At 39.3% G+C, this 27,920-nt stretch overlaps 1 protein-coding gene across 1 annotated transcript in view; it reads left to right on the top strand.

Moving 5' to 3' along the window:
- The window catches only part of THADA (thyroid adenoma associated), a 163,314-nt gene extending 136,932 nt beyond the window's left edge, over window positions 1–26,382 (top strand). The window contains exons 36-38 of the mRNA XM_009880656.1: window positions 21,963–21,976; window positions 24,719–24,867; window positions 26,044–26,382. Coding sequence (XP_009878958.1) covers window positions 21,963–21,976; window positions 24,719–24,867; window positions 26,044–26,382 — 502 coding nt within the window. The remainder of the gene's footprint in view (window positions 1–21,962; window positions 21,977–24,718; window positions 24,868–26,043) is intronic.
- The last annotated feature ends 1,538 nt before the right edge of the window (window positions 26,383–27,920 follow it).

Here is a 27,920-nt window from a genome sequence, read left to right as displayed (position 1 = left end):
CACAGCTCTGGCAATTTATCTAGCCCCAGCTACAGCGCTCTTGAGTATCAAGAGGCTCTGCATATGTGTGCCTCAGGTCCCCGACGCTGGCCTTTGGGGGGCATCCTCGAATGTCTCAAGATGGTACTTTCTCTGGAAATAAGGCAATGCTGGATTTTCTCTTTGGCTCCTTGTATCTTCTCCCTTCTTCCTTGTTGTATCCCTGTGCCAAGGGGTATTGCTCTGTAACTGTCCTTCTAATTAATACAAAGGTCACATCAGTTCCTGTTGTTCTCACTTACCACTTTGTAAAGCAGAAGTGGCCATAATCAAGGAAATAACATCATAATTGTTTTTTATTTGTTATGTTGCTAATTAGGGTAGGGACCTCTTCCCAAAACTTATATTACCCTCTTAGTTATAGTTAGTTGTGTATTCCTGTTCTTTACTTAAACCGCCTTTAATGAAATCCGTCTTTCATCTGTGACTAGCAAAGAATGCTGCTTTTGAAAAGATAAAATCCAGTTTCTTTCTGCCTCCATTTTACATTATTATTTTTCCTTCCTGTGATCCATTTTTTACCCACTAAACTCCTTTCTACTTTTTGTGCTTTGCTTTCTAGCTTTTAGGGGAGCAGGGCAAGGAGTTTTGCCCCTGTGACTTTTATTTACAATCAGATTAAAACAAGCTTACCTTTGAATTTTGTTTGTTATTTTCATTTACCACCTTTCTTTTTGTGTGCACATGAGAGTATGCAATGCATTTGTGTCTGGGGCTTAGACACTTCATGGATCACCAGCGCTCTCTGTGCTGGCAATTTTTAAATTACATTCAAATATCTACTTATTTTTTCTCAGTTTTCATACCATAAAAGTCAGCTCTTTCATCACAGCTCCGATTTTAAAATATCTAAGCTGATACACTGGAATTCATTAGAAGCCATAAAACTTTGCTCTCTAAACCTTTTATTTGATAACAAATTGCGGGATATCTTGCATTGACTGACTTTTAATTTCCATTATATGATGACAAATAAGTATTGTGGCGCAGCAGTATTATCATGAGATCAGAAAGATGACTCGAGATCAGAAAGAGGAATGGAGGATTAGAGTCCTGTTTTCATACGTTCTGTAATTGCTTCAGTTTTATTTCATTGCCATTACCACTAGTAACATGAGAGAGTAAAGAGTCTGTTATCATTTCAGCTTCATTTGTGCATCAAAAATTTTTATGTCCTGGTAGCCAGTATATTTCCAGAAATACTGCACTGTATAAATAGGTTATAGTATGTTTCACATTTTACTGCTGTTAATTCACCATACACAGAGTGGGAATACTGCTCACAAAATCCAAGCATTGGACCTGCCAGAAATGTTGACACTAGCTTCGTTATACCCACTCCTGACAACGTTCTCTCTCTTGCTGTTTATACAGCATGCAACCCAGTAGCTGCTTACAGAAGAACTCTCTCTATTGTCAACTTAGGGAATCAACGCCTTAAGTGCATGATTTATATCAGAGATCCAAAGGAATCCCTGACTATAGCCTGACAACTGCCCCTGCCCTTCATACATGACACAAGCTGGCAGAATAGACTATGAGAGGGTGTATACTTATGTATCAAACTTATTTGCATAGATGGTTCATATAACTGTTACAGGCCTTTTTTGCTTTGCATACATGTTGCTGAATAACATTACAAATGTGTAGCAGTATGACTGTGTCAAATAATAGGCAGTTTCAGGTCATTTATAGATGGTGAAACCGAAGGCAAATTATCCTGTCTATTAGTGTGGTTTCACTTCCAGTAACAGCTCCTATCTTGTGTAATTCTTTGAAATGTTACGTGAGGTCCTGGAAGAGAATATGAACTTGGTTTCTTCTTGTTCCCTCATGACTTTTAGTGAGGGCAAACCCCCCAGTTTCCTCAAATAACTAATCTGTGCAGCTTTGGATCACTCAAATTATGAGAGCAGTAACCTCGCGGAGTCTGAAACTCAGGGCAACAAATGCGATACAAGAACCCTGTGAAAACTGCAGCCCCCATTTTCATTTGAAAGGAGAAAAGCTCAGAAAACAAAACCCTAATACACAGCAGGGCTCCTATGCTTGCTCCCCCACACCCCTCCCACCCCCCTGGAAAACACCTATGAACCCTGTTTTTTTTTTTAATAGAAGGCAAGAACTCCCATGGTTACTAGTAAAGTTAATTTTTTAAATTTCTTTTATTCATACAGAGAAGTTTGATTTAATTTTGTGATATGTGTAAAAGGTCCTAAGTAGGAGGGGAAGTCACTGAGGTTGTCTGGCAGCAGTTATTTTGTGAGCAGAGCAGGTCAAACAGAATCCTATCTCACTAGAAACAAGAAAACCTTTTGTTTTCCTTGCTAAAAATACCGACTTAGCAGGTAGGTAATGTTTTACTAATAACATGAACAAAATAAACCCCATCTGTAAGTCAAGGTATTGTATGTACACTTTGTTGTTGTTTCCTCATGCATTGAGGTGTAAACTTCTGGGGGATTGTTTTATTCCTTTTAGTATGAGGGAGGGTACAGGAAGTATTGTATTCGGTGTAAATGTAGAATAGCTGCTTTGAAATCTAATTAAATTAGTGACCCATGGCTGTGTAAAGTCTAGACCTATTCACAGCAGTATTTCTTATCCAAGAGGGTTACTCCTTACAAGAAAGAAGAACATTTAAGTCAGGGAAATAGGAGTTTTCTTTCTCTACCGAAGAGCGCTTTACTGAATAGCCTGAAAAATTCAAGTAGTTCACTGCTAAAACAAAAATTGTATTCAATGGTGTCATATTCCTCTATGGCTTTTTTTTATCTAAAGAAGCGTTACCTTAGGTAAAGTAATGAGCTTGTCAGTATTAGAGAAGTTTGAATAAACTGTTTTTTACTACCATAGCTAAGCCAGTGCAATTCTATAAAATTCCATATAAAAAATACCTTTAGTCAGCTTAACCTTTATGTTGGTAAATTACCAAATTAACCTTAAATTGCTTAAAGAGCATTTTTAGTGTTGTCAGCATTAGCACCAGTTTAGCTGATTTTTAAAATTGTGCTGAATCAAGCTTAGATGAGCAATTAGATTCACAGGTTTGAGTAAATCTTTTGAAAGTGCCTGAATGATTTAGCAGCCTAAATATTCTTCTTGAGTATAATTTAGGCCTTTAGGAACCTTCTGCTACATTTGTTGTGAAATAGCAGCATAGTATAGAGATGAGAAAGTTAGCTCGTGGGCTGGAAGTTGTGTGGCTGCAGCACCAGCAAGATAAATGGCCCAGTCCGAGCACCACCGTCACTGGATGCGTTGTAGGCATCTTTGAAAATCAGTCCAATCTTGTTGTTATTTCCCTTAGTTCTTGAGTAATTCTGAGAACAGAATTGGGGCTACAGATGAGGTAGTCAGTTTTGAACATATTACTGATTTAATCCACTGGCCAAAAATTCAGATACATTAATTCTGTTCCTTCTGTTCCCATTTCACATACTTAAGAAATAAGCAATAGATGATACTCCTGTGCCAGGAGTTTCTGAACAAAAGGCAATGCAAAGCTCTCTTTTGTTCTCTTAATGGTTGTTCCCTTTCTGACAGATTCTACCTTTTATCTTCAGAAAAAAATAATCCGTGAAAATGACAAATGTCCTATTTTTTGATTCACCAGAAAAAAGAAAAAAAAAAAAGCCAAAAACCATTATTAGCTGCCTGGTTTAAAGAAGCTGACTCCCCCTTCTGAAGAGCATCCTCTTGGGTAGGGGGTGGCACTGTTCTGCAGAGCAGATTGGGTTGAGAGTCTTGTGGAAGTCTTCATTGCTGGGTATTGACCTGTGATTTAGTGGCTCACAGAACCTCAGCCCTATCTTAACCGTATCAGACTAAATGCACATAGGAGCCTTTCAGCAACTTTTATTTTGCTTATTGACTAGAGAGTGAAAATGTGAGTAAAGGGAGAAGTTAAAATGTGTTGCTTCGGGGAGAAAAGGAAAAAATATCATTTAATTAGATTGAAAGAACGAAAACATTTTCAAGGTGACTTTGAATTCCTTTCTAGGGTTTAGCATTTCACTGAGTAGAACCTTTCTTTTTGTGAACCATGCCGTCTCCTTGGCATGAAGAAGAGCAAAGCTGCATGTTTCCTGCACCTCTCTTTTTTTCACACATCCTTAATACAGAAGTTAAATTCAAAATAAACTTCTTCATGAATCTAGAGTAGGTGTGGCTCTCATGAAGGTGTGTGCAAGAAGGCTTATATGCATGTGGGTTTTTGGGGGGTGCCTTAGCAGAGGTAGGAAAGTAGAAGTTAAGAGAAGGCCGGACTAACTATATTGACATTTGAAAAAGATGAGAAGAAATTCTGCTCAGATTTATGTTTCTTGTTCCTATCCTCTAAAAATCTTCTTCTGTGACCTAAAGCTGTGCAGAAGTTTTCATACATTATGTGCCCTAAGAAGATCTAGTAAATCACTTGAGTGAGAGATAAGAGAGAACACAGTCTGTGTGATGTTAGTGCAGCACAATGGTCTGGCATTCATCATTAACACCACAGGTGATATCAGCAAATCATGGGTGACTGGCATGATCCCAAAACTTGCACCCCAAATGTCCTTTACGACTGATCCATGAAGCATTTCAGGACAAGTGACTCAGATTGAACTGCTCCAGTTGCTAGTGAAACAGCTAAGAGTAAATGCTGGGGAAACCTAAAATGCTAAAAATATCGTTCACCTGCATGATAAGAGCATTCCACATACTGCACAGGAAACAGTAAACAAAGATATTTTACTTTAATTGTTGCCTCAATTGCTTGTTGGCACTGAAAAACTGTGGTTTCAAACTGTTACTTAAAGTATGTGCAAACGTTGGCCATAGTAAAAGGAGCTTTTCTTCCACATGTTTACCATTGGGTAAATGTGTTCAATAGATTTCTTAAAGCTTTAGCTCATCAGCATGTTACGTTAACTCTCCTCTCCCCAGACCTAACTGTGTACTTACGAACTGCTAAGTCCGTGTTGTGACAGTGGAGATGGAAAGTAACTGGGGGTTAGAATGTGTGCACCACTTCTGTATCTCTCTCTTAATGCAGTATATAAAGGAGAGAAACTAACAAGATGTTCAGAACTCTACTTTTCATATGACTGTGTTCATCCTCTTGCCAAGCTTGGGGACAGATTCACCATTTTTTGCTCTATTTCTCTGTTGGCATAGTCTTCTAGTGAGGCAAATGGGAGGACTGTGGTGAATAAAACAAGTGGCAGGTTACTGTGATCCTCAACAAAGATTAATGTGTAGGGTTCAGCTTTTCTCATGCACTGGATGACTTGCCCTGATGTTCTGGTTAGGCTAATAGACCTCTGAGGCCCCAAACAACTCCTTTAGTTGTGGCTCTTAAAACCAGTTCTGGCAGCTGCCTGGCTTTGAAAAATAAGTGGTAATTACCTGAACATAAACTAAGGAACTGCATGCATGCAAAGTGTTTTGAGGATGCATTAGCTGGAGTCTGTGGCAGGATTGTAGGTGATAGATTTCCTGTTCTGGTTGTAGGTCAGACTGGTGCTTTTTCTTCTCTATTCAGACATTTGAATGTTGTTTCTTTTTAGAGCACAAAGTCAGAACTTGTCTGTAGAAAGAACTGTGCTGAAACTGCTGTCTGGAGCAGCCTGAGAAATGGAGGTTGGTAGTGCTGTGGATGGTTACAGCTGCATACAGAAGACTGAGCACTTTCATTCTAGATACATGACATCGACTGCAATGATGCGGAAAGTTAAGAGCTTCCCACAATTGGATCAGGTTCAGGTCTTTCCTGTGGCCCTGGGTAGGAAAAAACAGCAAATTGGAAAGAACATTTTGAAAGTACTTATTGCCATCCGTGATTTTCAAGCTACCTTGAGAGTCTCTTACAATTTCGGAATCAGTTGGTCAGAAAAATCTCCCAGTCTGATCTTGTGATATGCCACGGGTTGCTTGGGGATGGGCCAGAAGTTCTCACATCATCGTCCGGGTTACTAATGGAAAACTGCTAATCATGTTAGCCAGAATATGTTTATGTTCCTTGTATTGGGGACAAGTGGAAGGAAGGTTAATGAAATTTTTTTCTGGGATCAGCTCCAGGATTTCTTCTGCTTTAACAGTCTTCTTGATAACTTCATTCTGGTAACTATATGCGCAGCTTACTAAAAAGAGCTGGATTTCTAAGCCTGCTGTGAAAGAGGAGTCTTTTGAACTGAATGTTAGGGTTTAAATGGGAGGTGGCATTTATCCAAATGGCTTTTAAGCAGTGGAAAGCAGAAAAGGCCCATAGACAAGACACATCTAGTCAGAAGCAGAAGAGAGTACGATAAAGACACGATACAATCAAAAGCAGAAACAACTCACAGCAAAGCAGAGCTGCTCCTGTTGCAGAACAAGATGGTTTTCTACAAATTAAATTTATTTTAAAAAGATTGTGTGTGGAGTCTATGTAATAGCCTATGTTAAAAGCAGTCCTTGCAGCCTCAGTGGAGAAGTGTAAAGTTGTGGCAGCAGTTTGCAGCATTATATACAAATACACGGTGTAGGACTTTGTATTCAGAGACCCTGTAAGGTGGTGAAAGCTCTTCACTTATATTAGATAAGGCATGCTGAGGACAGGAGGAAAGGTCAAACAGCTGCGGGTGAATTCTGGGAATCCTCTGAAGCTGGTCCTAGTGAGGGAGGCAGCGGGGAAGGCTGCCGGGAATTACTAGAACACTCTGCACAGTGAAGTGCACTAGATGTTACTGAAAAGTACCGTAAGCATGGAAGGTAACATCACTGATAATGTACTTATGCTATCTCTAATTGTGGGATCATAAGTAGAATGGGGTTCACAGAGAAAAAGGACAACGTTGTCCTTAAAATGTTGAATGTTCAGTCTTCTGCTTCTCTGGCTGCATCTTTTTTCCCTTCCATGCTTTTAATGGTGAATACTTCTGTGTGCACATGCACAGAACAGGATTCATGCAGGGAGACAAATGTGTAATGATGACCATTTAAATCCTGGGAAACTAAATAGATGGTAAATACCTGTGCTACTTGGTGACTGCCTGATGACTATGGTGACCTTACATTTTAGAAGTTTGTTCCAGAAAGCAAAATGACACGTGGTAGAGATTATGAAATACTTACTGTGGCTAGAAGCTATAATTTGGGGTTTTTTACATCTCCTGTAATAGCTCTAAGAAGGTAACAATTACAGGTCAGTTGTAAGGATGAAAGAATTGAGGTCTAGGGGTGTAAATGAATTCATCTGGTCTCTCTGCTAGAATAAAATTAGGGCTGTTTCAGTAGCAGATTTGACCTGTAGTCTACTTGTATCATGTTTTTATGCTAATAGGTGTATTTTGGGTCCTTGTAATAATATTTATTTTACATCTGACATTCTAGTTTTATACCCTAAAAATATCTCCTGTTGTTATGAAAACTTTTGGAAGATCTTATTGGGAAGTAATTAAGGTCTTTTAGATTGCATTCGTAGTATGATTGTCTCCTGGTTTAATGGTGGCTCTTGAATAGCATTTGGCTATTGACTCTAGATACAAAGGAAAAGTTGGCTGACAGAGATAGAAAATGGGCTTAAATATTTTTGTTCAGAAAACTCTGGTAATTACCTTTGGGCTCAGGGACCCATCACTGCATGTATTGTCTGCCTTTTTATTTTATTTTTTTTTTCTGATGCCAGTTCTTTTCTCTTTAGACACAAAGCCAGCGTCAAGGAAGGCTGTTTGCTATCCACAGCTTACCTACTTAACTTGGAGTCTTTGTGTGTTAGTAAAATATTAATGAAGAACCATTTACTTGAAGCCAAAGTGAATTCACACCCTCCTGCAGTTGTTTATGAAACTTCCTAAGCTTATGAAACCAGGGTTTCTGGTACATGCTGAGAAAATATTGTCCCTGTTAGCTTAACAAATGTGTGCTCCTTTGATGCATGCAAAATAGCACCACTCTTCATCATCGTTTGCTTTTAAAACATTGATCTTTATTTCTGAGAGGGGTACGGTATTTTAGTGTTTTAAAAAAAAAAAAACCAACCACAATCTGTGTGTGTATCTTTTATTGGCTTGTTTTTTATTCCTGGATTGAGTATAGAAAAAGTAAGTAGCAGTGTTAATTGTCTTCATTGAAAAAAATAGTTTTGCAAGCCAGGCGAGTAAACAGTGCAAAATCAGCCTCTCAAGGAGTAAACAAGAACTGAAGGACTGATCACATTCTTGTGAACAGAGCTATTCCATGCTTTCTCTAATGAGCTGAAACTGCAGAAGAGCTGGTGCTTTGGAAGCCTTTGGAACAGCAGTACTCTCTCCACAAGAGAGACAAAGAATGTCAAGGAATGCCAGGTGAAAATAAATTGTATTATCCACCATACATGGACTAGTTTTTACAGCTCGGTCGTGAAGAGTTGTGGTGTTTTTTTATTGTTTTGGTTTCTTGGTTTTTTTTACAGCTGCCATTCTGTGTTGCTAACTGTAGGCATGCTAAGAATCAACAAAAATGTTCAGCTTTTTAATCATACTTAGACTTCTCAAATACTGTTTTTAACAGATTTGTATAGAGACATAATAGAGGTTCCATGATATGCAAAGGTTGAAGGACCTGGCCAACAATCTGTATGACATTTTGCTACTGTATTGAGCTCTTCTTATACCAAGGTTCAAATGTATTATTTGAATAAAGGACTCCAATTTTATTGGTTTGAAAAAGCTGAAATGAAACTTGCAGTAATAATGTTTAGCTTGTCCTTCATCTGTAAAAATTACATCTGGGTACAAATTACGTTGTTTTGCTGACGAGTTGCTGCAGTTCTGTAAGTTTATTAATACTGCTCTGTTGCTCTGAAAGCATAAAGCTGACCCAAGAAGATTTCTTTTGAAAGACCAATGGCTACAGACCTGAGCAATTTGATATATGACAGGTATTTAAAAAAAAAAAAAAAAAAAAAGGCCTTTTTTTTAAGCTAGATTGTGTTGCAAAACAGTCAGAAAACAACAGTGGAAAAGAAATTCTGTTGCTTCAAGAAGAATTGTTTAATAACTAGGAATTGGGCAAAGGGAATGGGGAAAGAGCAACACTGGAAGAACGAAAGGGAGTTGCGTACAATTTAAAAGAAAATAATTTCCTTTTATAGGGAGCTCAGTTTCTCAGAGCATCCAGCCAGGGGTTAGACATGGTTGAAATGCAGGATATGGAGGTTGGTGTTAATTTTTCAATCATCCATTACCCGGCACAGCTGAAAGCTGGAACAAAGAGGGTGCTCTTCTAACTGGGACTGTACAGAAAAAGGGTTTAGTATCCATAACTTGTGACCACCCCCCTACTACTCAGATTGTTTAAGATCCAGAAGTCCAAATGAATATAGCCCAGCATCTCCGATGGTTTTGGTATCCTGAATATCAACCTCATGTACAATGCAGTTGAGAACTGTATTCCAGACATTCCGATCTGAAAGATTTGGGAGAGCCCTGGATAGGTACACCCCCACACACGGCCTTCTTCATAAAGGCTGAGATGAGATACCTGCTATGTCATGGGCTGGACAGCTTGTTAAATTTTACAAGTTTTCAATTAATTATTTCCATGCTTTTGTTACGTCACAGCCCTAATGTGCAAAACTTTAAAAGTCTGTCTCAGTACTGTAGACATCTAGTATGCAAACTGTTCATATTTAAGCTAAATATATGAAATGTTAATGTAAATATCTATATTATACATAGAAAGAATACAAAAATGTATGCTAAGAAGTGCATGTATAATGCTATGGGAAATAATACATTTATTTTTTTTAAATGTTTTGCTTATGGAAAACTCTAGTCAACAGCTGTGGAGAATGAAGCACTCTGTCTTTCAGCAGCAGAGATTGAGCAGTTATCAATGGTGCAAATTTCCTCTTGTTCTGCCCTTTGCATCACAGCATATCACCTCTGCAAGAACAATGCTGAAAATCTGTGCAGAGCCCTATGCACAATATTTGTCCCATGGAAAGCCCCATTTCAAGGTGTGCACTGAGGATACTGATATTTATTTGTAACGTTATTTTGTACTGAGAGGTATTTCACCAAAGGTTGGATGATACATTCTGCAAGCAGATTTTTGCACACAGAATTTCATTTGTGTATGTGTGGGTGGGAGTGAGGTGCGGAATATAAATACTTTTGCAAACTAACCTAAACCACCAGCTTGTTTTCATGTTAAGTCACCACTCAGCATTTTTAATGACCAAGATAGTACCTACCTGTGCCAGAGTCAAAGCAGCACCCTAGAGTGAAAGGTGGTTTTATTGTATTGCGGATTCCCTGAGCTTTCCCACTGATTTGGTTGCTTTAATTCGTGGTGTGTTGATAGGGGGAAACAGTTGTGGGATACAATGGGCTCTTACTTCAAAACCTAAGATGTGTAAAACTCAACGTCAGGTTTTTTTTTCTATAATCAGTTCCAAATGAGCTCTTACAAGGGGAACTCAGAACTGGCTTGGCTGAACAAATTGATTTCTCATGCATGAGAAAGTCAAGTTAAACATCCTTGGGAAGCCCAGAAATTCAAATTTTGAGAATTAAACTTTTTATAAAGGGCTTTTGATTTGTTAGGTTTAGAGCAAGACTGTTGAAATCACTTTGATGAGCAGAATTATTTATGGCAGTTGCTTACAGTACCAGTGTAATGCCACTTCTGCATGTTTTTAATTTTGTTCCTTCGCCTGGTCTGTGCTGTGTTAATGATCACCTTGTCATGCTAGCAGTGGAAAACGGTTTTATAAATAATTCCCACTGGTAAGATGAAAGTGTTAACAGAAATACTTTAGTGAAGGTCTTGATTAACTTATACACTTGGCTTGATCACAGTGGAGGTTAGACTTACAATATCTTGTTACCAGGACTAATAAAACCCATTCATTTTTTCATGTACTATGTTAATTACGCTTTTACTTTCACTCATGTGCAGACACACACAAGCTGATTTCGTGTTTGTGTTGAAGACCACAGTACACTTTGTAGATTTCTCCTTCGTGTACTCATTCTTTCAAGTTCATACCCAAATAAAACCAACCTTCCCTAATTCCAGAGTCTGCATATTGTGTATTGTAATACTAGAACTTCAAGACTGTAGATCATTACACTCAGGTGCTCAACTTGACCTACTTTTGCTAAAAACAGCAGAAGATAGATTTCTTTTTTTTTCTTTTTATTTTCCTTATACTTACTGAAATCTCTGTCTAATGTACAGGCATTAAGCAGCACAACTCTGAATTAAATTTCCATAATATCTTTCCACTTTAATTCACATTCTCCAAATGTAAATTATGCAAGTAAATCCCCACATTGCAATATAGTATACTAGCATCCCATATTCCATCATCACCACCTCTCAGAAATATCAGGAAAACGTGTGTGCCACGTTCACTGAAGCCTAGTAAGAGTAGGATCAAAATGAACAAGTCAAGAGTCTTTCAGAAAAGATGGTTCCGATATTGATTTCCTTCTCCTAAAGCAGTAAGCGTTGCGTAGATTAGTTTAATTAGGCAAGATCATACTGAGATGGGAAGTAGTCTCTCAGGTTATATACCAAAGTATAGAGGACTTGATTCTTTGGAGCCAGTGACTTCATGCTGCCATTATGCCAGGCTGGCACAGACCTTAGAGTGCAAATACTGTGGGATCTAAGGCGAGCTGAGGGAGAAAGGGATCTCGGGCTGAAATCTCACGTATACATATGAACTGAATTCTGTCCTGTGCTAGTCTGTAGAACACATCAGTGGTTTCATTTCAAATTCATAGAAGTAATAGAGGCAAGGCAGGCAGCCCTTGCTTGTCAGCTGCTGCCTTTTGCATTGTGTTTTGATTTTGGGCATGATCATCTGTGCAACACTGTGGAAGGCTGTCGCAGAGTAAAGGTAAATTCTCCAAATTAGAGGATTTTACCTGAATCTTGCAGTTAGTGGTGAGGGCTCAACTAGAGCTGTCCATGGCGAGGTGGAGTAGAATATGGCCTTTCCTGAAGGAAACTCAGTTGAAATGTGCAGATGGAAAAATGAGATGTTAAAGACAGAAAAAGTCTTTATGTTAAAGACATGTTTGTCTGTGTTAAAAAGCGTGGAGTGTAACTGCAAATGGCATTATTTATGTAAAAGAAAAGGAAAAGGAAAAAAAAAGTTCTTGAACAGTGAAATGAAGGGAGTTTGTTTTGGTTGTGGTGTTTTTTTTTTCATGGATTTGTTTTGAAGATAAATGGATTTTCTGGTGTCTGATGACTGAAGTTTGGCCTTTCACTAGGTGGGACAGTAACAGGGTCTCTTTTCTTTACCCAGCTGGCTAGTTTCGTAGAAACAAGACTTAATATTTTGGATTCCCTTATCCTTTTTGTCAGACCTGATTGAAATTGTACAGCTGGTTCAGAGGTTGTGGTGGGAAACACGTACACAGAAGCATGCCTGCTCATTTCATATTTTGTTAAAAAATGGGACAAAAATCTCTTTGATGTTGTTTATTCTTGTAGATTGCCAGTCTGATCAAATAAAATATACCAGAGCTGTTATTCTTTTCTGTGCAGAGTGCTCCCTTCATCTCTGCCTGCTGTCCCACTTCATCCTGTGTTTCTTGCACCTTTTCAGCAGACCTTGAATTGACTTCTGTAAACTTACTGCCTTCTGCTTTTCTGTCTCCATCTTTTCTTTATAATTTGTTTTGTAAATTAAATTAATAGTGTGAACTTTGTATTTTTATAAGGATGGTTGATGGTCTGTTGTTAGGGTTACACTTTTCATTATAAAATCCTGTTTTTCAGCTACTTGTGTTAATCCTTACTAGTTGGTACTGAGATTTTTCCATACTGTTTTTTTTTTTTACTTTAATAATTTGGTTTTATTACAGTAGACATGATTCTACATAGGAAAGCAGGGGAAAAAAGCTATCTTTGCACAGGCTGTGAAAAAAATTGAAGGCCTTTTCTTTGAATGCTGTTTTACATGTTTGCTTTGGAGCAAGATATTTTTTGTAAAATATGTACAAATTCGGCTGAGAAATAGGTCTATAAAATGCTATACTTTTTATATATATATTCAGTAGAGACTGAGAGCAGGCTAAAAGCTAAAACCACCGAAGATTTTTGCGTACACTAAGCAGCTTAAATTTCTCTGCTCCTGAAATGCTTACCTCTGTTCCCAGCAGGGCTCCTGAGGATGCCCTGTTCCGGGAACACCGTGCCTCAGAAGGACTCTGCAGCTCTGGGCCAGGCTGTGTTTAGGCACTTGAAGTGAAAACTCCCGTGCTTTCAATAATACCTGTGAATGGTCAGCAAAATGGGGAGGAATGAGCCATCGCTTCTGGTTAGAGAAGGGGAAAAAGATAAATCGGAAAAAATCAGTTGATTGCTGAAAGAGTCAAGCTGAAGCGATGAGAATAAGGGAACGGCAGGTGATGCTCAGTCTGGTTAGGGGCTCACTCTTGCCAATGTGAGAGTAGGTCATAAAGGAGGAGAAAGATCTTCAGTGAAAATCGTAGCAAGAGCGAGACTGAACTGGGTTCAAAAGAGGAAGAATGTACGGAAGAAGCAGAATGGACAAAGGAGGTAAAAGGGGAATACTTTCCTGCATTTTGGGGACATAGTGTGACTGGAGGTAGTTAAGAGGCTGAGCATCAAACCCAAGACTTAAATCATCATGAGACCTGTATTGAGATACTGTGTGGTCTGGTGACTGGGGCTAGGTAGAAGACACTGGAGCAGTGCTATGGGTATCCCTCCAATCTCCAGTGATGTTACCGTTTTCTATTATTCTGTTAGTTTCAAGCAGCAGACACCTGAGTGATCAGCCTTGTGGCTTGGCTGTTTCTCCCAACTCATGAACTTCAATATAATGTCATGCTGTTTGGGTAAGGTATGGATTTCTTTTTCATTTTTTGGAACTTGGCAAATTACACATGCATTGCCATCTTCCCCCGCCACCCATTTCCCACACTAAGAATATTTGTAAGATTGGAAGGCCAAGTATCCAAAAGTTAGGAAATGCAACTTTAATTCAGCCTTGTTGTGCTGCATGTATTAAGAAGCAAGGATTAGGTACACTATCACTGATTGGGGTTTTTTTACATAAATTCTTTTAGAATTCAGGAGGCAAGAGATTTTTCTCTGATGAATCAGGAACATACAGTACAGGAAACTATCAACTCCAACAGTACTACCTCCATTGCAAAATTGAACGTGATAGTAAGACCAGGATCACAAGAAGGGACATGCCAAAGCTATTTAGTGTTGCTCCTATAATTTGCATTCTATCCCTGCCTCTCCCAGAAAGCTGTTTTGTGGAGGTAAGCAAGTCACTCCAACCCGAGTTTGGAAAGGAGGTCACTAGTTTGCTGAGTGCTTAGCTAGATACCTCGGAGGCATGATTTGCAGGCGTTCAGAGCGCATACAGCTAAAGCCAGAGGGAAACGCATTTTGAATATTAAAGCATTATGGGGTGCTGACTACTCAGTGAAACAGGTCATAATGTCTCAACTCAGCCATCCAAAATCAGTGAAGATTTTTTAATCTTCACGGCTGCCTACTCTGCCTGCAGAATAGATAGTGCCACTTCTTCTTTCCGTGGACATCTTATAAATACAGGTGATGTCTGAAGCACTCCATATTGTGATGAATGACAGAGTCACAGGTTACTTAGCCATTCTGTCTTCCTTGCCTGTTTAGAATATTTTGGAATATCTGGAATAAGAAAGGTTCAAAGCTATGTATTAAATGCAGAGGGAACAGAAAGAGGTTTCTTCCCAGTGACTGGGAAGTCCCTGGTGTTGCGTAGTTCATGTCTGCATTAATAAGTGAGACACAAATGTTTTCACTTTTGTGGTATCTTGTGCAAGGACTGCTTATGTTCAGCACATCAGTATATTGGGCACACCACTCACGGCACATTCTCAGTTCCTTCTCAGCCGAAGAGACACAAACCAGTTCCTCAAAGGACTTTGAAGGAAATGGAAAAGACAAGTGTAAAGTCTGTATTAGGCAAGTATATTGATATCTATGCTGGACTTTCCACTGAAGAACTCTGAATACGGATTGAATAATAGTTATCAGTCAAAGAGTCTGTGTATATATATTCACATTATATGCAAGACTAAGCAGCTTCTACTCCTCCTGTAAATTTGGAAGAAGGCCTTATAGTAATTCATACAAACCATACTATGATTGACTGATCCACCTGAGCATGTCAAGGCCTCCAAAATGGTGGTGTGTCCGATGAAGATGCAGATGAAGTTGCTGGTAGCCACCCCACAGATGTCTGGGATAGTGACATACCGTCCAAGTCACTTGGGCCCTACTAGAGAATGCCTTGATGACAGCTAGAATTTTCCTAGCAGGTCTTCACCCAGCTGTTACGCCTTTAGATGACAGTTGTATGGAAATGCCAGAGCCTCAGGTATTTCAGTAAGAGAGATAAATAAGCCAGAGCGTTTCTGAAGAGGTGTGGACCTGCCCTTGTAAAGGGGAATGCCTGGCATCACTGAAGCTGCAAAATCTAGAAATCACCTAGGAGGCAAGAGCTGTGTGAAAGAAAAAGGAAGTGAGATTCTTGCTTTAAGGTGAAATGTGGACATCACCTCGGGAAGAAACATTGAGTCCTGATACTAGAAATGCCTCAGCCACACTAGGCTGACTAGGATCAACGAGCCGTTATGTTGACCGAAATTTCCTGTAGTGGAGAAATGAAGACTATGTATGCTTTATTTCATTTTAAAGTATTTCTGAAAGAAAGTCCAGAAACCAGCTCACTCCCAAGTGAAATCATTGGTGCATCTTCTTCCCATTGTGAAGAGCAAATGGTTCTCTCACGGACTGAAAATGCTCTTGAAAAATTTTTCTGAGATAGGTATTTTTGGTCCAGGATTGATAGGCGCGGTTGCACTTAATTTATCTGTTAGACACTTGCAGGAGAACTGCCCCTAAGTGATCTGCAATTACTGAATGGTTGAATAGGAGGTCCCTGGCAGCACCTGCCTGTCTAGGCCACAGCTGGAGAATCAGGCTGACGTTTTTCACTGGAATGTCAGAAAACTGTAACAACAGATCATACAAGCTGCGCTGAAAGCAGCTTGCAGCAGGCATTGAAAGGCATTTAGATTTTGACGTGGAAAGAAAAAAAGGAAGAACATCCTCTTGGTCATCTGTGTGAACGTTCTGTTGTCCTGGTAGTTTCGAACATTATGTGTGTTTGCAAACTTAATGATATTTTCATGGCATTGTGTAGCAATGTACATGTATGTCAGCAAAAAGATAAAAATAATGTGAGCCGTTCTTTACACATCTGCATTCAGTAAGTTGCACATATACCTGATTCAGATGTTTTGTGGGAAGTTAGCAAGTGTCTTCTCTACTCAGACATGCGTAATAGCCACAGCTTGCAAGAAGCTGCAACTCTGCATTGTCCCACCCTTTAGAGCAGAACTGCTGGAAGAAGGATAAGACACACTAATGTAAACTAATGTTCAGGAGAAAATGTAGAACAAGATCAAAGCATATTGTAACCTAAGGGGTCTTGAGTAGTTCAAATTTCTGTACGTTTATTAGAAATTTTTCCAGTCATCTAAAATGACTCTAAATTCCAATAATTCAAAAGTGAAAAATTTGCTTAGCAGTTGTCACCATGACAAGCACACACCTAGAACAAGGGTTATAGTACCAAAAAAATTAAGTACAGTGTTGCATCAATACTCGTGTAGAAATACAAAGCATTTTTATGCCTGTATTTGCATCTTGCAAAAATTCCACCAACATATACCTAGTAATTCAGACCACTTGGTTTAATTAAATAAAAAGCAGAGAGAACTCCTGCATTGAAACTCTGAATTGTCTTGACAAGATTTATTGGTGTGTGGTGGTACTTGTTAAAATTAGTGGCTTTTGCAGTGGGAACTTTATATTACTTATTTCTGTTTAAAGAATTACATTATAAAAGAATGTGTAATTACTGTGACTTTTTACTTTGTATTCCCAAATTTATTTCAACACCTTACAAGTTGTTCTCAGTCCACTTATACAACGTTAGATCATCACGTGGATGAAGGAACCGTTTGCTTTGTAGAATACAATGCCACTAATTAAAGTTGAAAGTGAATGGACTGAATTAGAATCAGCTCATCCATCAAAGACTGGCTACTGATTATTTACTGGCAGTGCTTCGTTTAGCTCTATTAATTACACAGTGGCACCGTTATGTAAAGGTTATGAGTAGTTATATGCTTGAAAATTAAGTAAGAATACATGAAAAATAATTGCATGTGCTCAGCACTGGAGCCTGAAAGCGGTAAATGTTAAATGGAGTGTTCATGTGAATGATCTATTAAATGTTTTTTTCTTATCAGCGCTTTAATTGCAAGTGAGTAAACAGGACAGCAGCTTACAGATTTGATAGGCTTCTTATGCAAGCTGTGATGGTCATGGCTATGACTCCGTAGCAATGAGGAAAGCTTGCCTGTTACTTTTTTTAAAATAGCTTTTACTTATTTCAGTGTTCTCCCAAAATTATATTGATTTTCAAGTAATGTGGGGAGAAGACTTTTGTGTACAGTCTTTATAATGATTACCCACCCTTTCCTTATTCCTCTGTTCCTTAAATAACAAACCTTTCACCACCATTCTCCACATATTATTCTAAAATCCCAGCTATGTTACAGAGATAAATTGGTCTCCTGTGTTCCTACAGCACAGCTGTAACACACATCTCATTCACATTCAGTAATCTTCATCAGCGCTAAGCAAAATGTTCCTTAGTTGGAACACGCCATAACAAGAGTCTTCAGTCATGTATTCAGTTCTGGTGATACTAATTTGAAACTCTAAGTATGTATCTTTTTTTTTTTTCCCCAATAAATACATAATTTGAGTTGAAAACATACATTCTCATTGGCAGTGTTTTAAACAATTAGCTGAATAATAATATTTTTTACCTTTTCAATAGGGAAAGCATGCGTTCCGTGGGTTTATGCAGGGGGTATTGGTTTTCTGCTGTTTAAATTGGAACATGGCTTTGGGGGGGGGAGGTTCTGCAAAAGCAGTAATACAAGTGGTAGAGTCCAAATGCTCATTTCCTTTGACAGATCTGTGAGCTGTGGTTGTTTTGTAATAAAACCCTTTCAGTACAGGAGGCAAGGCTTGCAAGGGAAAAGCTTATGTATACGTATCTCTCTATATATATTAAAAGGGGGGGAGAATCTAGTTACTGACTTGAAAAATATTGTTCTGTTCACATTCCAAAAAAGGGCTTGAAAAGATGATGAATATGTGTGTGCTTTTTTGTTCAAGAAGGAACTTTAATTTTCTGCTCGGTCCTGAGCTGTAAGTTTCCGTCATAATCAGACATGTTATTAACTCAGATCTGTTTATAGTCAAAGTCAAAGCTGAGAGCAGCGTTACTGCCACTCTACTCGGAGTCTGCAACTATTAAGAAATTAGTTTTGATTAGTTTGTTTTGTAATAGTGTTGTGTTTTGACATCGTGTTGCATGATGTCAGGAAGGGCCTCTTTTTAAAGTCATCCTGAAAAAGCACAGCTATAAACCAGACTCAGGCAGGAAGATGGAAAACAGATGAAGTAGTTGTAGTACGTCATTTAAGGAATGATATTTCTCGAGAGAATAGAAATGATCTAATCGCCTTTGATTTTATGAAACACTATAAAAAGGAATCTGCTTATATATTAGATTTTACATAAATGGTCATTTTAAAAAGTGGAAAGTTAGATGTTTGTAATTTAAATTGACATAGTTCAATGAAGAAGTCGCCTTTCGAGAGCCGTCTGCCACCTATCCGGACACAACAGTTACCATTTCTGCATCTTTTTTTTTTTTTTTTTTGTTTCATTTTACTTCTTGGTTGTCTTTTTAATCTTAGTGCCTAGAGGGATGATAGCACGGGTAACATTATTTGTGGAGACTGAGTGGGTATGAACACCCCTTTACTTTCTTTCTACTGCTAGTGCTTTTCTTCTGTCCTGTCTTCTGGTGGCAAGACACCTGAGTGTTGCCGTGCTCCGGAGTTGTACAATTCCTGTCTAGCTCAAAGTAGAGCATAAGCAGGTTATTTCAACACAAGAAATTTGGTTTCTAACCTCACTTTATTTACCAGCTTATGTAACTCTTGGGTTGGGCCAGTGGGATATTTTTCTTTTTTAAATTTGAAGGCATTTTAAGTTTTGCGAAGCCTGTGCATATGTAAACACAGTATTTTAAGTAAAAAATGTATCTGCAGCAATGCTGCACTCAGTTCTTTTGTATTTGATGTGTCAAGAATATGGGTAAACTTGATTATTACTTAACACCAAACAGAAGAAAACCTTCAATGCAACAAAAAGTGATTGGTGATTCAATAGGTGAAATTTTCCATTTGGAAATCTGCTATTACAGATATTAGTGACTGTGTGATGCTAGATCTGCCAGCATTTGGATGGGAACCTGATCTCTTGCTTGATATTCATCATCTTGTTACGGTGATGTATCAGAAAACCTGCAATAAATATCCAGTTTTGTCAAGCGATCATTCAGTGAGCTTTGTTGGTTTAAATGTCCATGCTTGTCTCTGAAGCAAGGATACGAATTTATTTTACCAGGGTGTTATGGGGTACTGTATTGATAGTGATATAGTCACGTTTATACGTAGGTAGGCAGCACTTGATGCAAAAAAGTAGAAAATGTTACCAATTTAGAGTATACCTAAAATACTTTCTGTAATTTCAGTTGGAGAACTTACCCTATAAGTTTTCCTTGAAAACATCCCTGCTGTTGGTACACTGTTCTTTGTGAAGCTTTCTCTCAGGACTGTTATGCTAAGCTTCCTCGCAGTTTTACTTTTCTTTGTTTGTTCTGAACACAGTATACATTTACAAAAATTGCATTACTCTTTGATCTAAAATTAAGTTTAGTTAACAATTTCCAGTATAAAACAAATCACAAAATGCTTTGTTAGGTAAGGAGTATTTTCTGCTTTTTTATTTTTGCCTATATTTTACCATGGTTGTCCTTAAAATCTGTGTGTATGCTCTTAATACATCCTCTCAGTTCCCCATAATATCACCAAGGCTTTAACAGAGTACAATTGTATAGTTGGAGGACACTTAATAGGCTACTAGAAGAAATATTTACATCTGGCATGATCAAAGCTTTTGGAGTATATGAATGTGTATGTGGGAGGTCTAATTTTTATGTGGGTGGATTCACAAAGACTAAAACACTGCAGTACTTAACCCTTTCCCTTTATGAAAATTCAATTCCTCAAAATGAAAAAACCATGTAGTACCTGATTCTTATCTCTTGTTTTTCATTTCAAGGAGTAGTATTAATTCTTCTGCTTGTAACTACTTGTTTAAGGCACAGAGAATTTTTTGTATTTCAGCCCCTGTAATGGCTTATGTAGTAAGATGCTTATCTTGCTCGTGATGTTTTTGCATGTTGGAACATATACATGTTTTAGAATTTTAAAAAAAAAAATGATAATTTTAGGACAGTTCTGATAGTTTGTAGAACTGTTATGGTAGGACCACTACTGTATTTTCAGTGTTTGGTAACAGCTACAGGTTCAATTTCTCCTGGTTTAGCTCCTCTGGCAGCAATCAGCTCTGAGCAGCTTCTAGAAATCTGTCATTTGAAAATTTTTATTCAGTTCCTTTAAATAGTTACTTATATTATGAAAGGCTATTTGAATCATCTCTGTTAATATTTTGTTTACGTGACTCTGATGGGGAAGTTTTGGATTATAGCTGACCTGAACTAACAGCTTGCTGAACGGGAAGGTCTCGCTCTCCCTTTGGCCTTTTTCCTCCCCCCGCCCCCCGCTGCCCTGTGATCTTCCCTTCCCCGGCTCCCCGCTGTACCAATTCTGACTGCAGGGTAACCAGTTCAGCTTGCCAGCCGAGCAGAAGAACCCACACACCGAGTTGCGTGCCAAATTCATATTCTGCTATTCTGAGCATTAATTTACCAGGTGATCAGCCGAGTACCTTAGCTGGCTGGAGGTAAGCATCAGGAGCCCATGGCCCAAGGGGACTGCAGGGAGAGGAGAGCCACCTGCCCTTTTTGCCCCTGGTGAACTTGCAGCTTGCTCAGACCACTTTCTGAAGTCGTAGCATGAGTCATGAACACAGCATCATGTGTAATATGTGGCTTCTTGAAAATCAGCCCTGTTTTGCAGGCGAACGATGATGTGAGGAGCAGTTCTTGTAAACAGTTAATACATCAGTGAAGACACGTACATTTATTTTTAGAAGACATAACCTTTTGTGGGTATCTTCTGTACATGCTTACAGCATCCATTGCTGTTAGAGCTGGGGGTCATCAAAGCAACAGAACATTTCCCCCTCTGAAAGCGTTCTGTATCTATTAAACCATGAGTATGTATGTAACTTTGCTTGCTCTTATTTATCTGTATTACTTCAGCAGTCCAAGCTTAGGGAGTTGATGTACTTTTTTGGATACGTGCTCCATCTCTTTGTTGTCCTTGTGGCAATGGTAGTCCCCAAATCTGATCTTGAACTATTCTAGCATCAAATTTGTGTTAACTGGTATCAAGGTCAGTTAATGTCAGTGTGCTCTGTAAGGAACGGCAGCTGAGGAAACGATTCGGAAACCATGGAGCCATTCCTGATGCTCTGCAGTGGAGGGATGGGATGGGATGGGATGGGATGGGATGGGATGGGATGGGATGGGATGGGATGGGCAGGGCAGATGGAAGCGAAAATTCTTCATGTGGCAGAGCCTGATCTGTTGAATCTGTGTCAACACCTCAAGTACCAGGAGGTTGCTGTGCTGGCTTCTCTAGGACAAAACCCAAGGTAGGCAGGGTCTTACCCAAATTTTTGTAGCCTAAGTTTCAGCATTATCAAAGTGATGTTGCTTTGTTTCACTCTGATCTCAACATCAGAACTGATGCATGAGTTTGGTTGATCAGTTAAATGGTGTCTGCAATGCACAGAAGGGTGGTCAGCATCTTTTTGGTCAGTACTGTTTGTGTTCAAGGTCTTCAGGTTTTTCCTGTGTGTTAGATCTCCTTATACGTTTTTCTGGTAACTATTTTTGCTTCTCTTCTGTGGGGAAAAAATAAATTTCCTTTGTTGCAACACAGGATTCCCTGTAAGATTGCTGTGTTATGTGACCACAAAACTGCCTTTTCTTCTAGGTCGCACTGTTGAAAAACTGCTAGCAAGCAAGTTCAGTCTAAGCAGTACCTCAGTGTTACTTGTTTCGCTGCCTCTTGGTAGTTTCCAGCATGTTCATGTAATAAGAGAATTAGAAGCTGCAATATATGTTTTGGTGCATTTCTCAGTAGTCCGGTGTTCTCACTCACAGAGAGAGCATCACTGTGTTTATACCTAAGGAGTCTAAATCTTAAAAGGGAAAAAAGGCTCCAGAAGATGGCAGGTATTTTAAATATCTGCAGTTGTATCTATAATCAGTTCTCCAAAACAGCTAACTTCAGGAAGACAGCAGTGGGAAATAGCATGTTTGGGTTTTAGCTCCCAGCATCACTTAATTTGCTAAATATTCAAATAGAAATAAAGTGACACAAGCAAGAGACGTTACATAAATATTGACAATCGTAGGCATTCAGTAATCATCCGTAAACCTCCAAAGGATCACCAGAATTCAGAAGAGCCAGGTTTAAAACGTTGTGTTTTGTAAGCATTTGTAACCGGGATGATGGTTTCAGGCTCAGAACCCTGTGCTCCGTCTTCATTTCCAGCTCTGAGGATTGCCAGTATTTCTGAGGAGTGAAGGTCCCCATGGCACTTGAATGAAACTGTGTTTTCTACCTGAGCCTAAGCAACCTAAAACAGAGAGGACAACCATTGTAGCCATTCTTTAGAGTATCAGACTGGTACCAAGCAGGGCACGCAACAGAGAAAGCAAGTCTTGGAAAGAAACGTCGGCAAAAAGAAAACCTACAAAACCCCAATACCTAAAATAAATGGTGCGGGAATGTCACACTGCACCCCTGCAAGCTCTCCCTCACCAACAAAGCTGAGGGATGTCTCCTGATACAGTGATAAGTCCTGACATGAAGAAAACAGATTTGAACATTTCATTTTACTGTCTAGCAGAGACAAACTGTGTATGTAACATTATTAGTGTCACCAGGAGATTGACTGCCTGCCTTCCTGTTGCTTGTTCAAGGAGATTTCCATTTACCCTCATCTAACTCCAAGATAAAGAAGGGACCATCTGTTCTTTCTCCTTCACTCCCTTCCTTATTACAGTCCTTTGTTCTCATGGTCTCAAGTACTAATTCATCCTCCTCAGTACGTTGCCTGCTCTGTCAAATACCATGTACCCATCTTCCTGTGGGTCTGTTTTGCTCTTGGTTGTCTCCTGCACTTCCTTATTCATTGGCACACATATTTCCCTAGTCCTGGTGTTTTACTGTACATTTCTCTGCTGTGCCAACATACTCTAGAAAACCTGCAGTGGGCATGAGGCCTCGGGAGGTGTTACAGAATAGAGGTGCGTGAACCCCCTCTGAACATGGGTTGTGAAAGATGGGTCTCGGCTGCACTGCTATGTCTCTTTCATGTCAATAATCATTTTCCTTCATGAGAAATGCTTAAATATACTCAGTCACAAAAAGTAAGATCTGCCTTGCATGTCTGTATTGACTTTGCCAAATAATTCTGACTGCTGTGTTTTCTGCTTGCAAAAGACAGTCTTCAAGAATGACGTGTCCTTATGATATCACTACTTAAAAGACAGACCATTTAGTGAACAGTTTTCTTTTGCTGGTGACTGTGGACAAGGATGAATTTTGCCAAAATCCATTTTACAGTAATAGGGATTTTACAGGGGCTTGTTCATTAGCTGTTCTCCTCCAGTCCTCTTCCCGCATCCCCATTAAAAAAAGAAAAATTGCATTAATGTTACCAGTGGTGAACCTTGTTCCTGTGAATGCAGTTGTTGGAGTTCTCACGCAAACAGGGCCCGTGGCATTTTCATGTACTCCGTTATTGAGGGCAGCCCTAGGAAACACACAGTTAAAACAGCATCTGCCCAAATGAGAGCAGTGGGGAAGTTTAGGGAAGAAATATGTTGTGGATGATGGCTTTGTGTATGGTCCTCGCATGACAGCAAAACCTGTATAAATATAGCTCTGTGATGGCATTGTAAACAGTGTCTGCCTTTCTCTTAACATCTTCTCTAAGCCTGTCCTGCGTGCTTGATCTCTCTTTCATTTGTGTGTGTATATATACGTGTATCTTCTTATATATAAAGAGATTGCACACCAAATAATGATTCATTTTATATCCCAGACCTTTAAAAACATGATGTGCTCTAGGTTTTGAGTTCCAGTGAATCATCAAATCAGATTTAAGGCATAACTGCAGTTTTGCAAAAACTGTCACTATGTAGTAGTGTCAGGACTGTCTCTGGAGACACTTCTAACAGGCATCTTTGTATATTTAAACCCAAATTAATGAATGTTACTACACGGGCAGGAAAAAAAATATTAAGCATCAGCATTTTCAGTTGCTTCATATATTATTTTGGAATTGAGAAAAGGCCCAAGTGGCACAGAAATAAGCATTCGTCTCACTTATTTGCAGTATAATTCATCATTCTAAATGTGTTTGTGTAAATTTAGCATCTGTTTTTAAGAAATCATTTTTGTGCTGATTTTATTTGAAAATGTTTGTGGTCCTGCTGTGTGTTGTTACGCATATTTTCTCTCAGCAGAGTTTCCACTTAGGATAGTGAATGCTCCGATGGCCTTGGATTTAGCATTTGGCATACTGTGTGAGCTGCTGCAGCAGTGGGGGGAGATCCATGCTGGTGTACCGATCCTGCTGGAGTGGCTGCTGGGAGACAGCGATCCGAAAGGAGACTCAGAGACTTCAGCTCTGGTAATTCTAAAAAACAGTTGCCATCTCATGTTGGGATCGCTGCATTTCTGTAGTCTCGTGGTAGGAATATAATGAAATATCTCATGTGATGGAGCCCGATGACCACTGCTCTGGTATTAACTGATTTACAACGTGAAAAAAAAATCCACACGGACAGTATTTAGAATATATAAATAGAGTTTGATGGCTGTTGCCTGGCAATAAAATTAAAAAGACCAACAAGCAAACATTGAAATACATCAAGAATTACTTAACAAATCATTGTTGACTGAAACATTTGAGGCTGTAACTAATTGTGTTCGGTATCACTGCAGATGATGGCTTGCCTTGAATTTAAATTGCTGCTGTGGGTGCCAGGCACATCTGGCATTCAAGAACAGTGTTCTCACAACTGCTGGCTTTTCCAGAGATGTCATTTAAATATTTGGTAACTTTGTGCCACCTTCCATGTGACTGGTTCTGTATAGCACACAAAACAGCCTCGCTCACATCAGTCATTTTCTTCAGAAAGACTATTTACATAAAGAAAACCTTTGCCACGGTGGTTTTGTAAAACCTAATGCTGTATAATATACACTGTGCTCTCTTTGCCTTTAAAAGACTGAAGTCAAAATAATGCTGGAAGGTAAACCGGAAGGCGCAGGGGCAGCTACATCTTTGAAAAGTTTGTTGACAATTAATACGACCCATGAAATATATTATGAATCCTTTCTTAAGCTTGTGGTTTAGGTATGCCTTTCATGATGTTTCACCAACTGATAGAATTTTCCTTTTCTATTTAATCCACTCAAAAAGCTCCATGATATAGCAAATTACCATACTGCTTACAGAGAGGTCTCTGTGAAATATAAGACAGTTTCACAGGGGAAGGCAAGCACATGTTAAGGATTAGGACTACTTTCTACTTCCACTGTTTCCCAAGAGTTATACCATAACTGCCTGATTTTTGAAAGTAAAATTTCTTAGGCAAACTGGGAAACTTTTTTATTTTTTCCAAACCTTTGAAAAATGATGCATATGAATTTTTACCTTCTTTTTTTTCCCATAAACTATTCTGTAACAGCCTCTATTCTCATTATTTTTTTATGTAACTTCATTCATATATTTAATAATGTTCTCACTATTATCAAGACCACACGTCATTTTCTAATTGCTGCTGTTCTTCTTTTTGTTAAGGAAGAAGATGATTACTTGTTTGATAAAGGCGAAGTGAATTTTTGGGTAGAGACATTGACTCATGTCAGACAACTTAGTAAGCACCTTTTACTGCTTATATCAATGACTCATCTAACTTTACCAGATCACGGAGAACTTAATCGACTATCAAGAATAGCACTGGACCAAGCCCAGCTTATTGGACACCTTCTTAGAGCGCTACCTCCGACTCCAGAATTTTCCAAAACTGCAGAATTCACAAGATTAGCTATTCAAAATGAGAGAATATCGGTGTGTCTGAAAATACTAAATCTGCTGAACTCTGATGATACTTGCAAAAATGAAAATCTGGAAAAGTAAATTATTAGAAGTTCATCCTCAGGGAGCTATATCCATTTTACTAGATGGGCAGGGGGACTGAATTCTAACGATGTTCAAGGAATAAGGGATTGCTATAATGACTCCAGTAAACCTGCAACAAACTATTCAGTATTCAGGCTAAAACCACATTTTTTTTATATATGAACCTGTTGATTTTTTTTTTTTTTCTCAGATGTGCTGTGGGAGACTGTTCTTTTTAAATGCATTTGCTAATTTCATTCAGCTGAGCATGGTTTATTATAGCTACTGTAGGAAGTAAAGCAGCTAAACCTAATATTTTCCATTCATCCAGGTGCAGGCCACCTGCAGTGGAGTTAAGTTTTATCCCAGATTTTTACCTCCTGTATTTGAATACCACGTAAACATTGATTTATTTTTTTTGTTTCCTTTCAAGATGTAGAATGGTAATTATTACATTAATAAGGTTGTTTTTTTTTATTTTAAGTGTTTCTAAAAGAAAAGAAACCTTGGCTTTGTCCATGACAATTTTTAGACTACATTTTAAATTTTAACCGCACTTTCCTCTGGAGGAAGGCAAGAATTCTCCCTGTGCTATTAACCTTGCTTTGCACAGGGGAGGCAGCATTAGTTAAGACTTCTGCCAGCCTCTTTTTTTTCTTTTTTTTTTTTTTTTTCCCTGTAACTCAAAACACTCTCTTTTATAAAATTGCTCTAAAACGAAGATTGCTGCTTTCAAAACAGCAGCAAACCCAACAGTCCCATCCTTCCTTCGAAACACCTTGCTCTGGGGGCACTGCGAGGCCCTGCTCAGGGGAGCCCGTCCCCCTACTCCCCCCCGGCGCCCACCCCGCTGACTGACAAAAAAATTTTGGCTGTGCTCTGCAAATGTATTTTTTCTGGGAACTTTAAACTGGTTTCCAGTCCGAAAAGCGAGACAAGGAAAAATAAATACTTATTTTAAACGAGGCTGCCTCACGTTCCTTTTCAGCGGTGACTTCACGTTTGGCTCTGGCAGAGCTGGCTGCAGCCAAAGCAAAGACGCGCGTCGGTATACCTACGTTGTTTCGGCCTCCCTGGAAGACTAACGTGCCCAATAAGCGACTCCCTGCCTTGAGTCTCTACACGAAATCGTGTATTTGCGCAGTTTAGCCTTAAATCTTGATGATGTCGCAGGTAATTAGCCGTTCTCCCACCGGCAGAGCCCCGACCGGCGCTCGGCGTGTTGCGGCGCAGGCCCAGCAGGTGGCGCTGCAGCATCGCCCGACGCACGCACCAGCGCGCCCAGGCCGGGATCGGGCCTCGCCCGGCCTAGCACTGCCGGGGTCCGGCCTAGCCATGGCAGGGCCGGCTTAACCTTGCTGGGGGCTGTCCTAGCCATGCTGGGGTCTGTCTTAACCTTGCTGGGATCTGGCCTAGCCATGCTGGGGTCTGTCCTAGCCATGCCGGGATCCGGCCTAGCCATGCCGGAGTCTGTCCTAGCCATGCTGGGGTCTGTCTTAACCTTGCTGGGGTCTGTCCTAGCCATGCTGGGATCCGGCCTAGCCATGCCGGGGTCT

The sequence above is a fragment of the Charadrius vociferus genome, unplaced genomic scaffold (genome assembly GCF_000708025.1).
Source record: "Charadrius vociferus isolate BGI_N301 unplaced genomic scaffold, ASM70802v2 scaffold192, whole genome shotgun sequence".
Lineage (NCBI taxonomy): Eukaryota > Metazoa > Chordata > Aves > Charadriiformes > Charadriidae > Charadrius > Charadrius vociferus.
The sequence above is the reverse complement of the archived record's forward strand: the minus strand, read 5'-3'. Positions and strand labels throughout refer to the sequence as shown.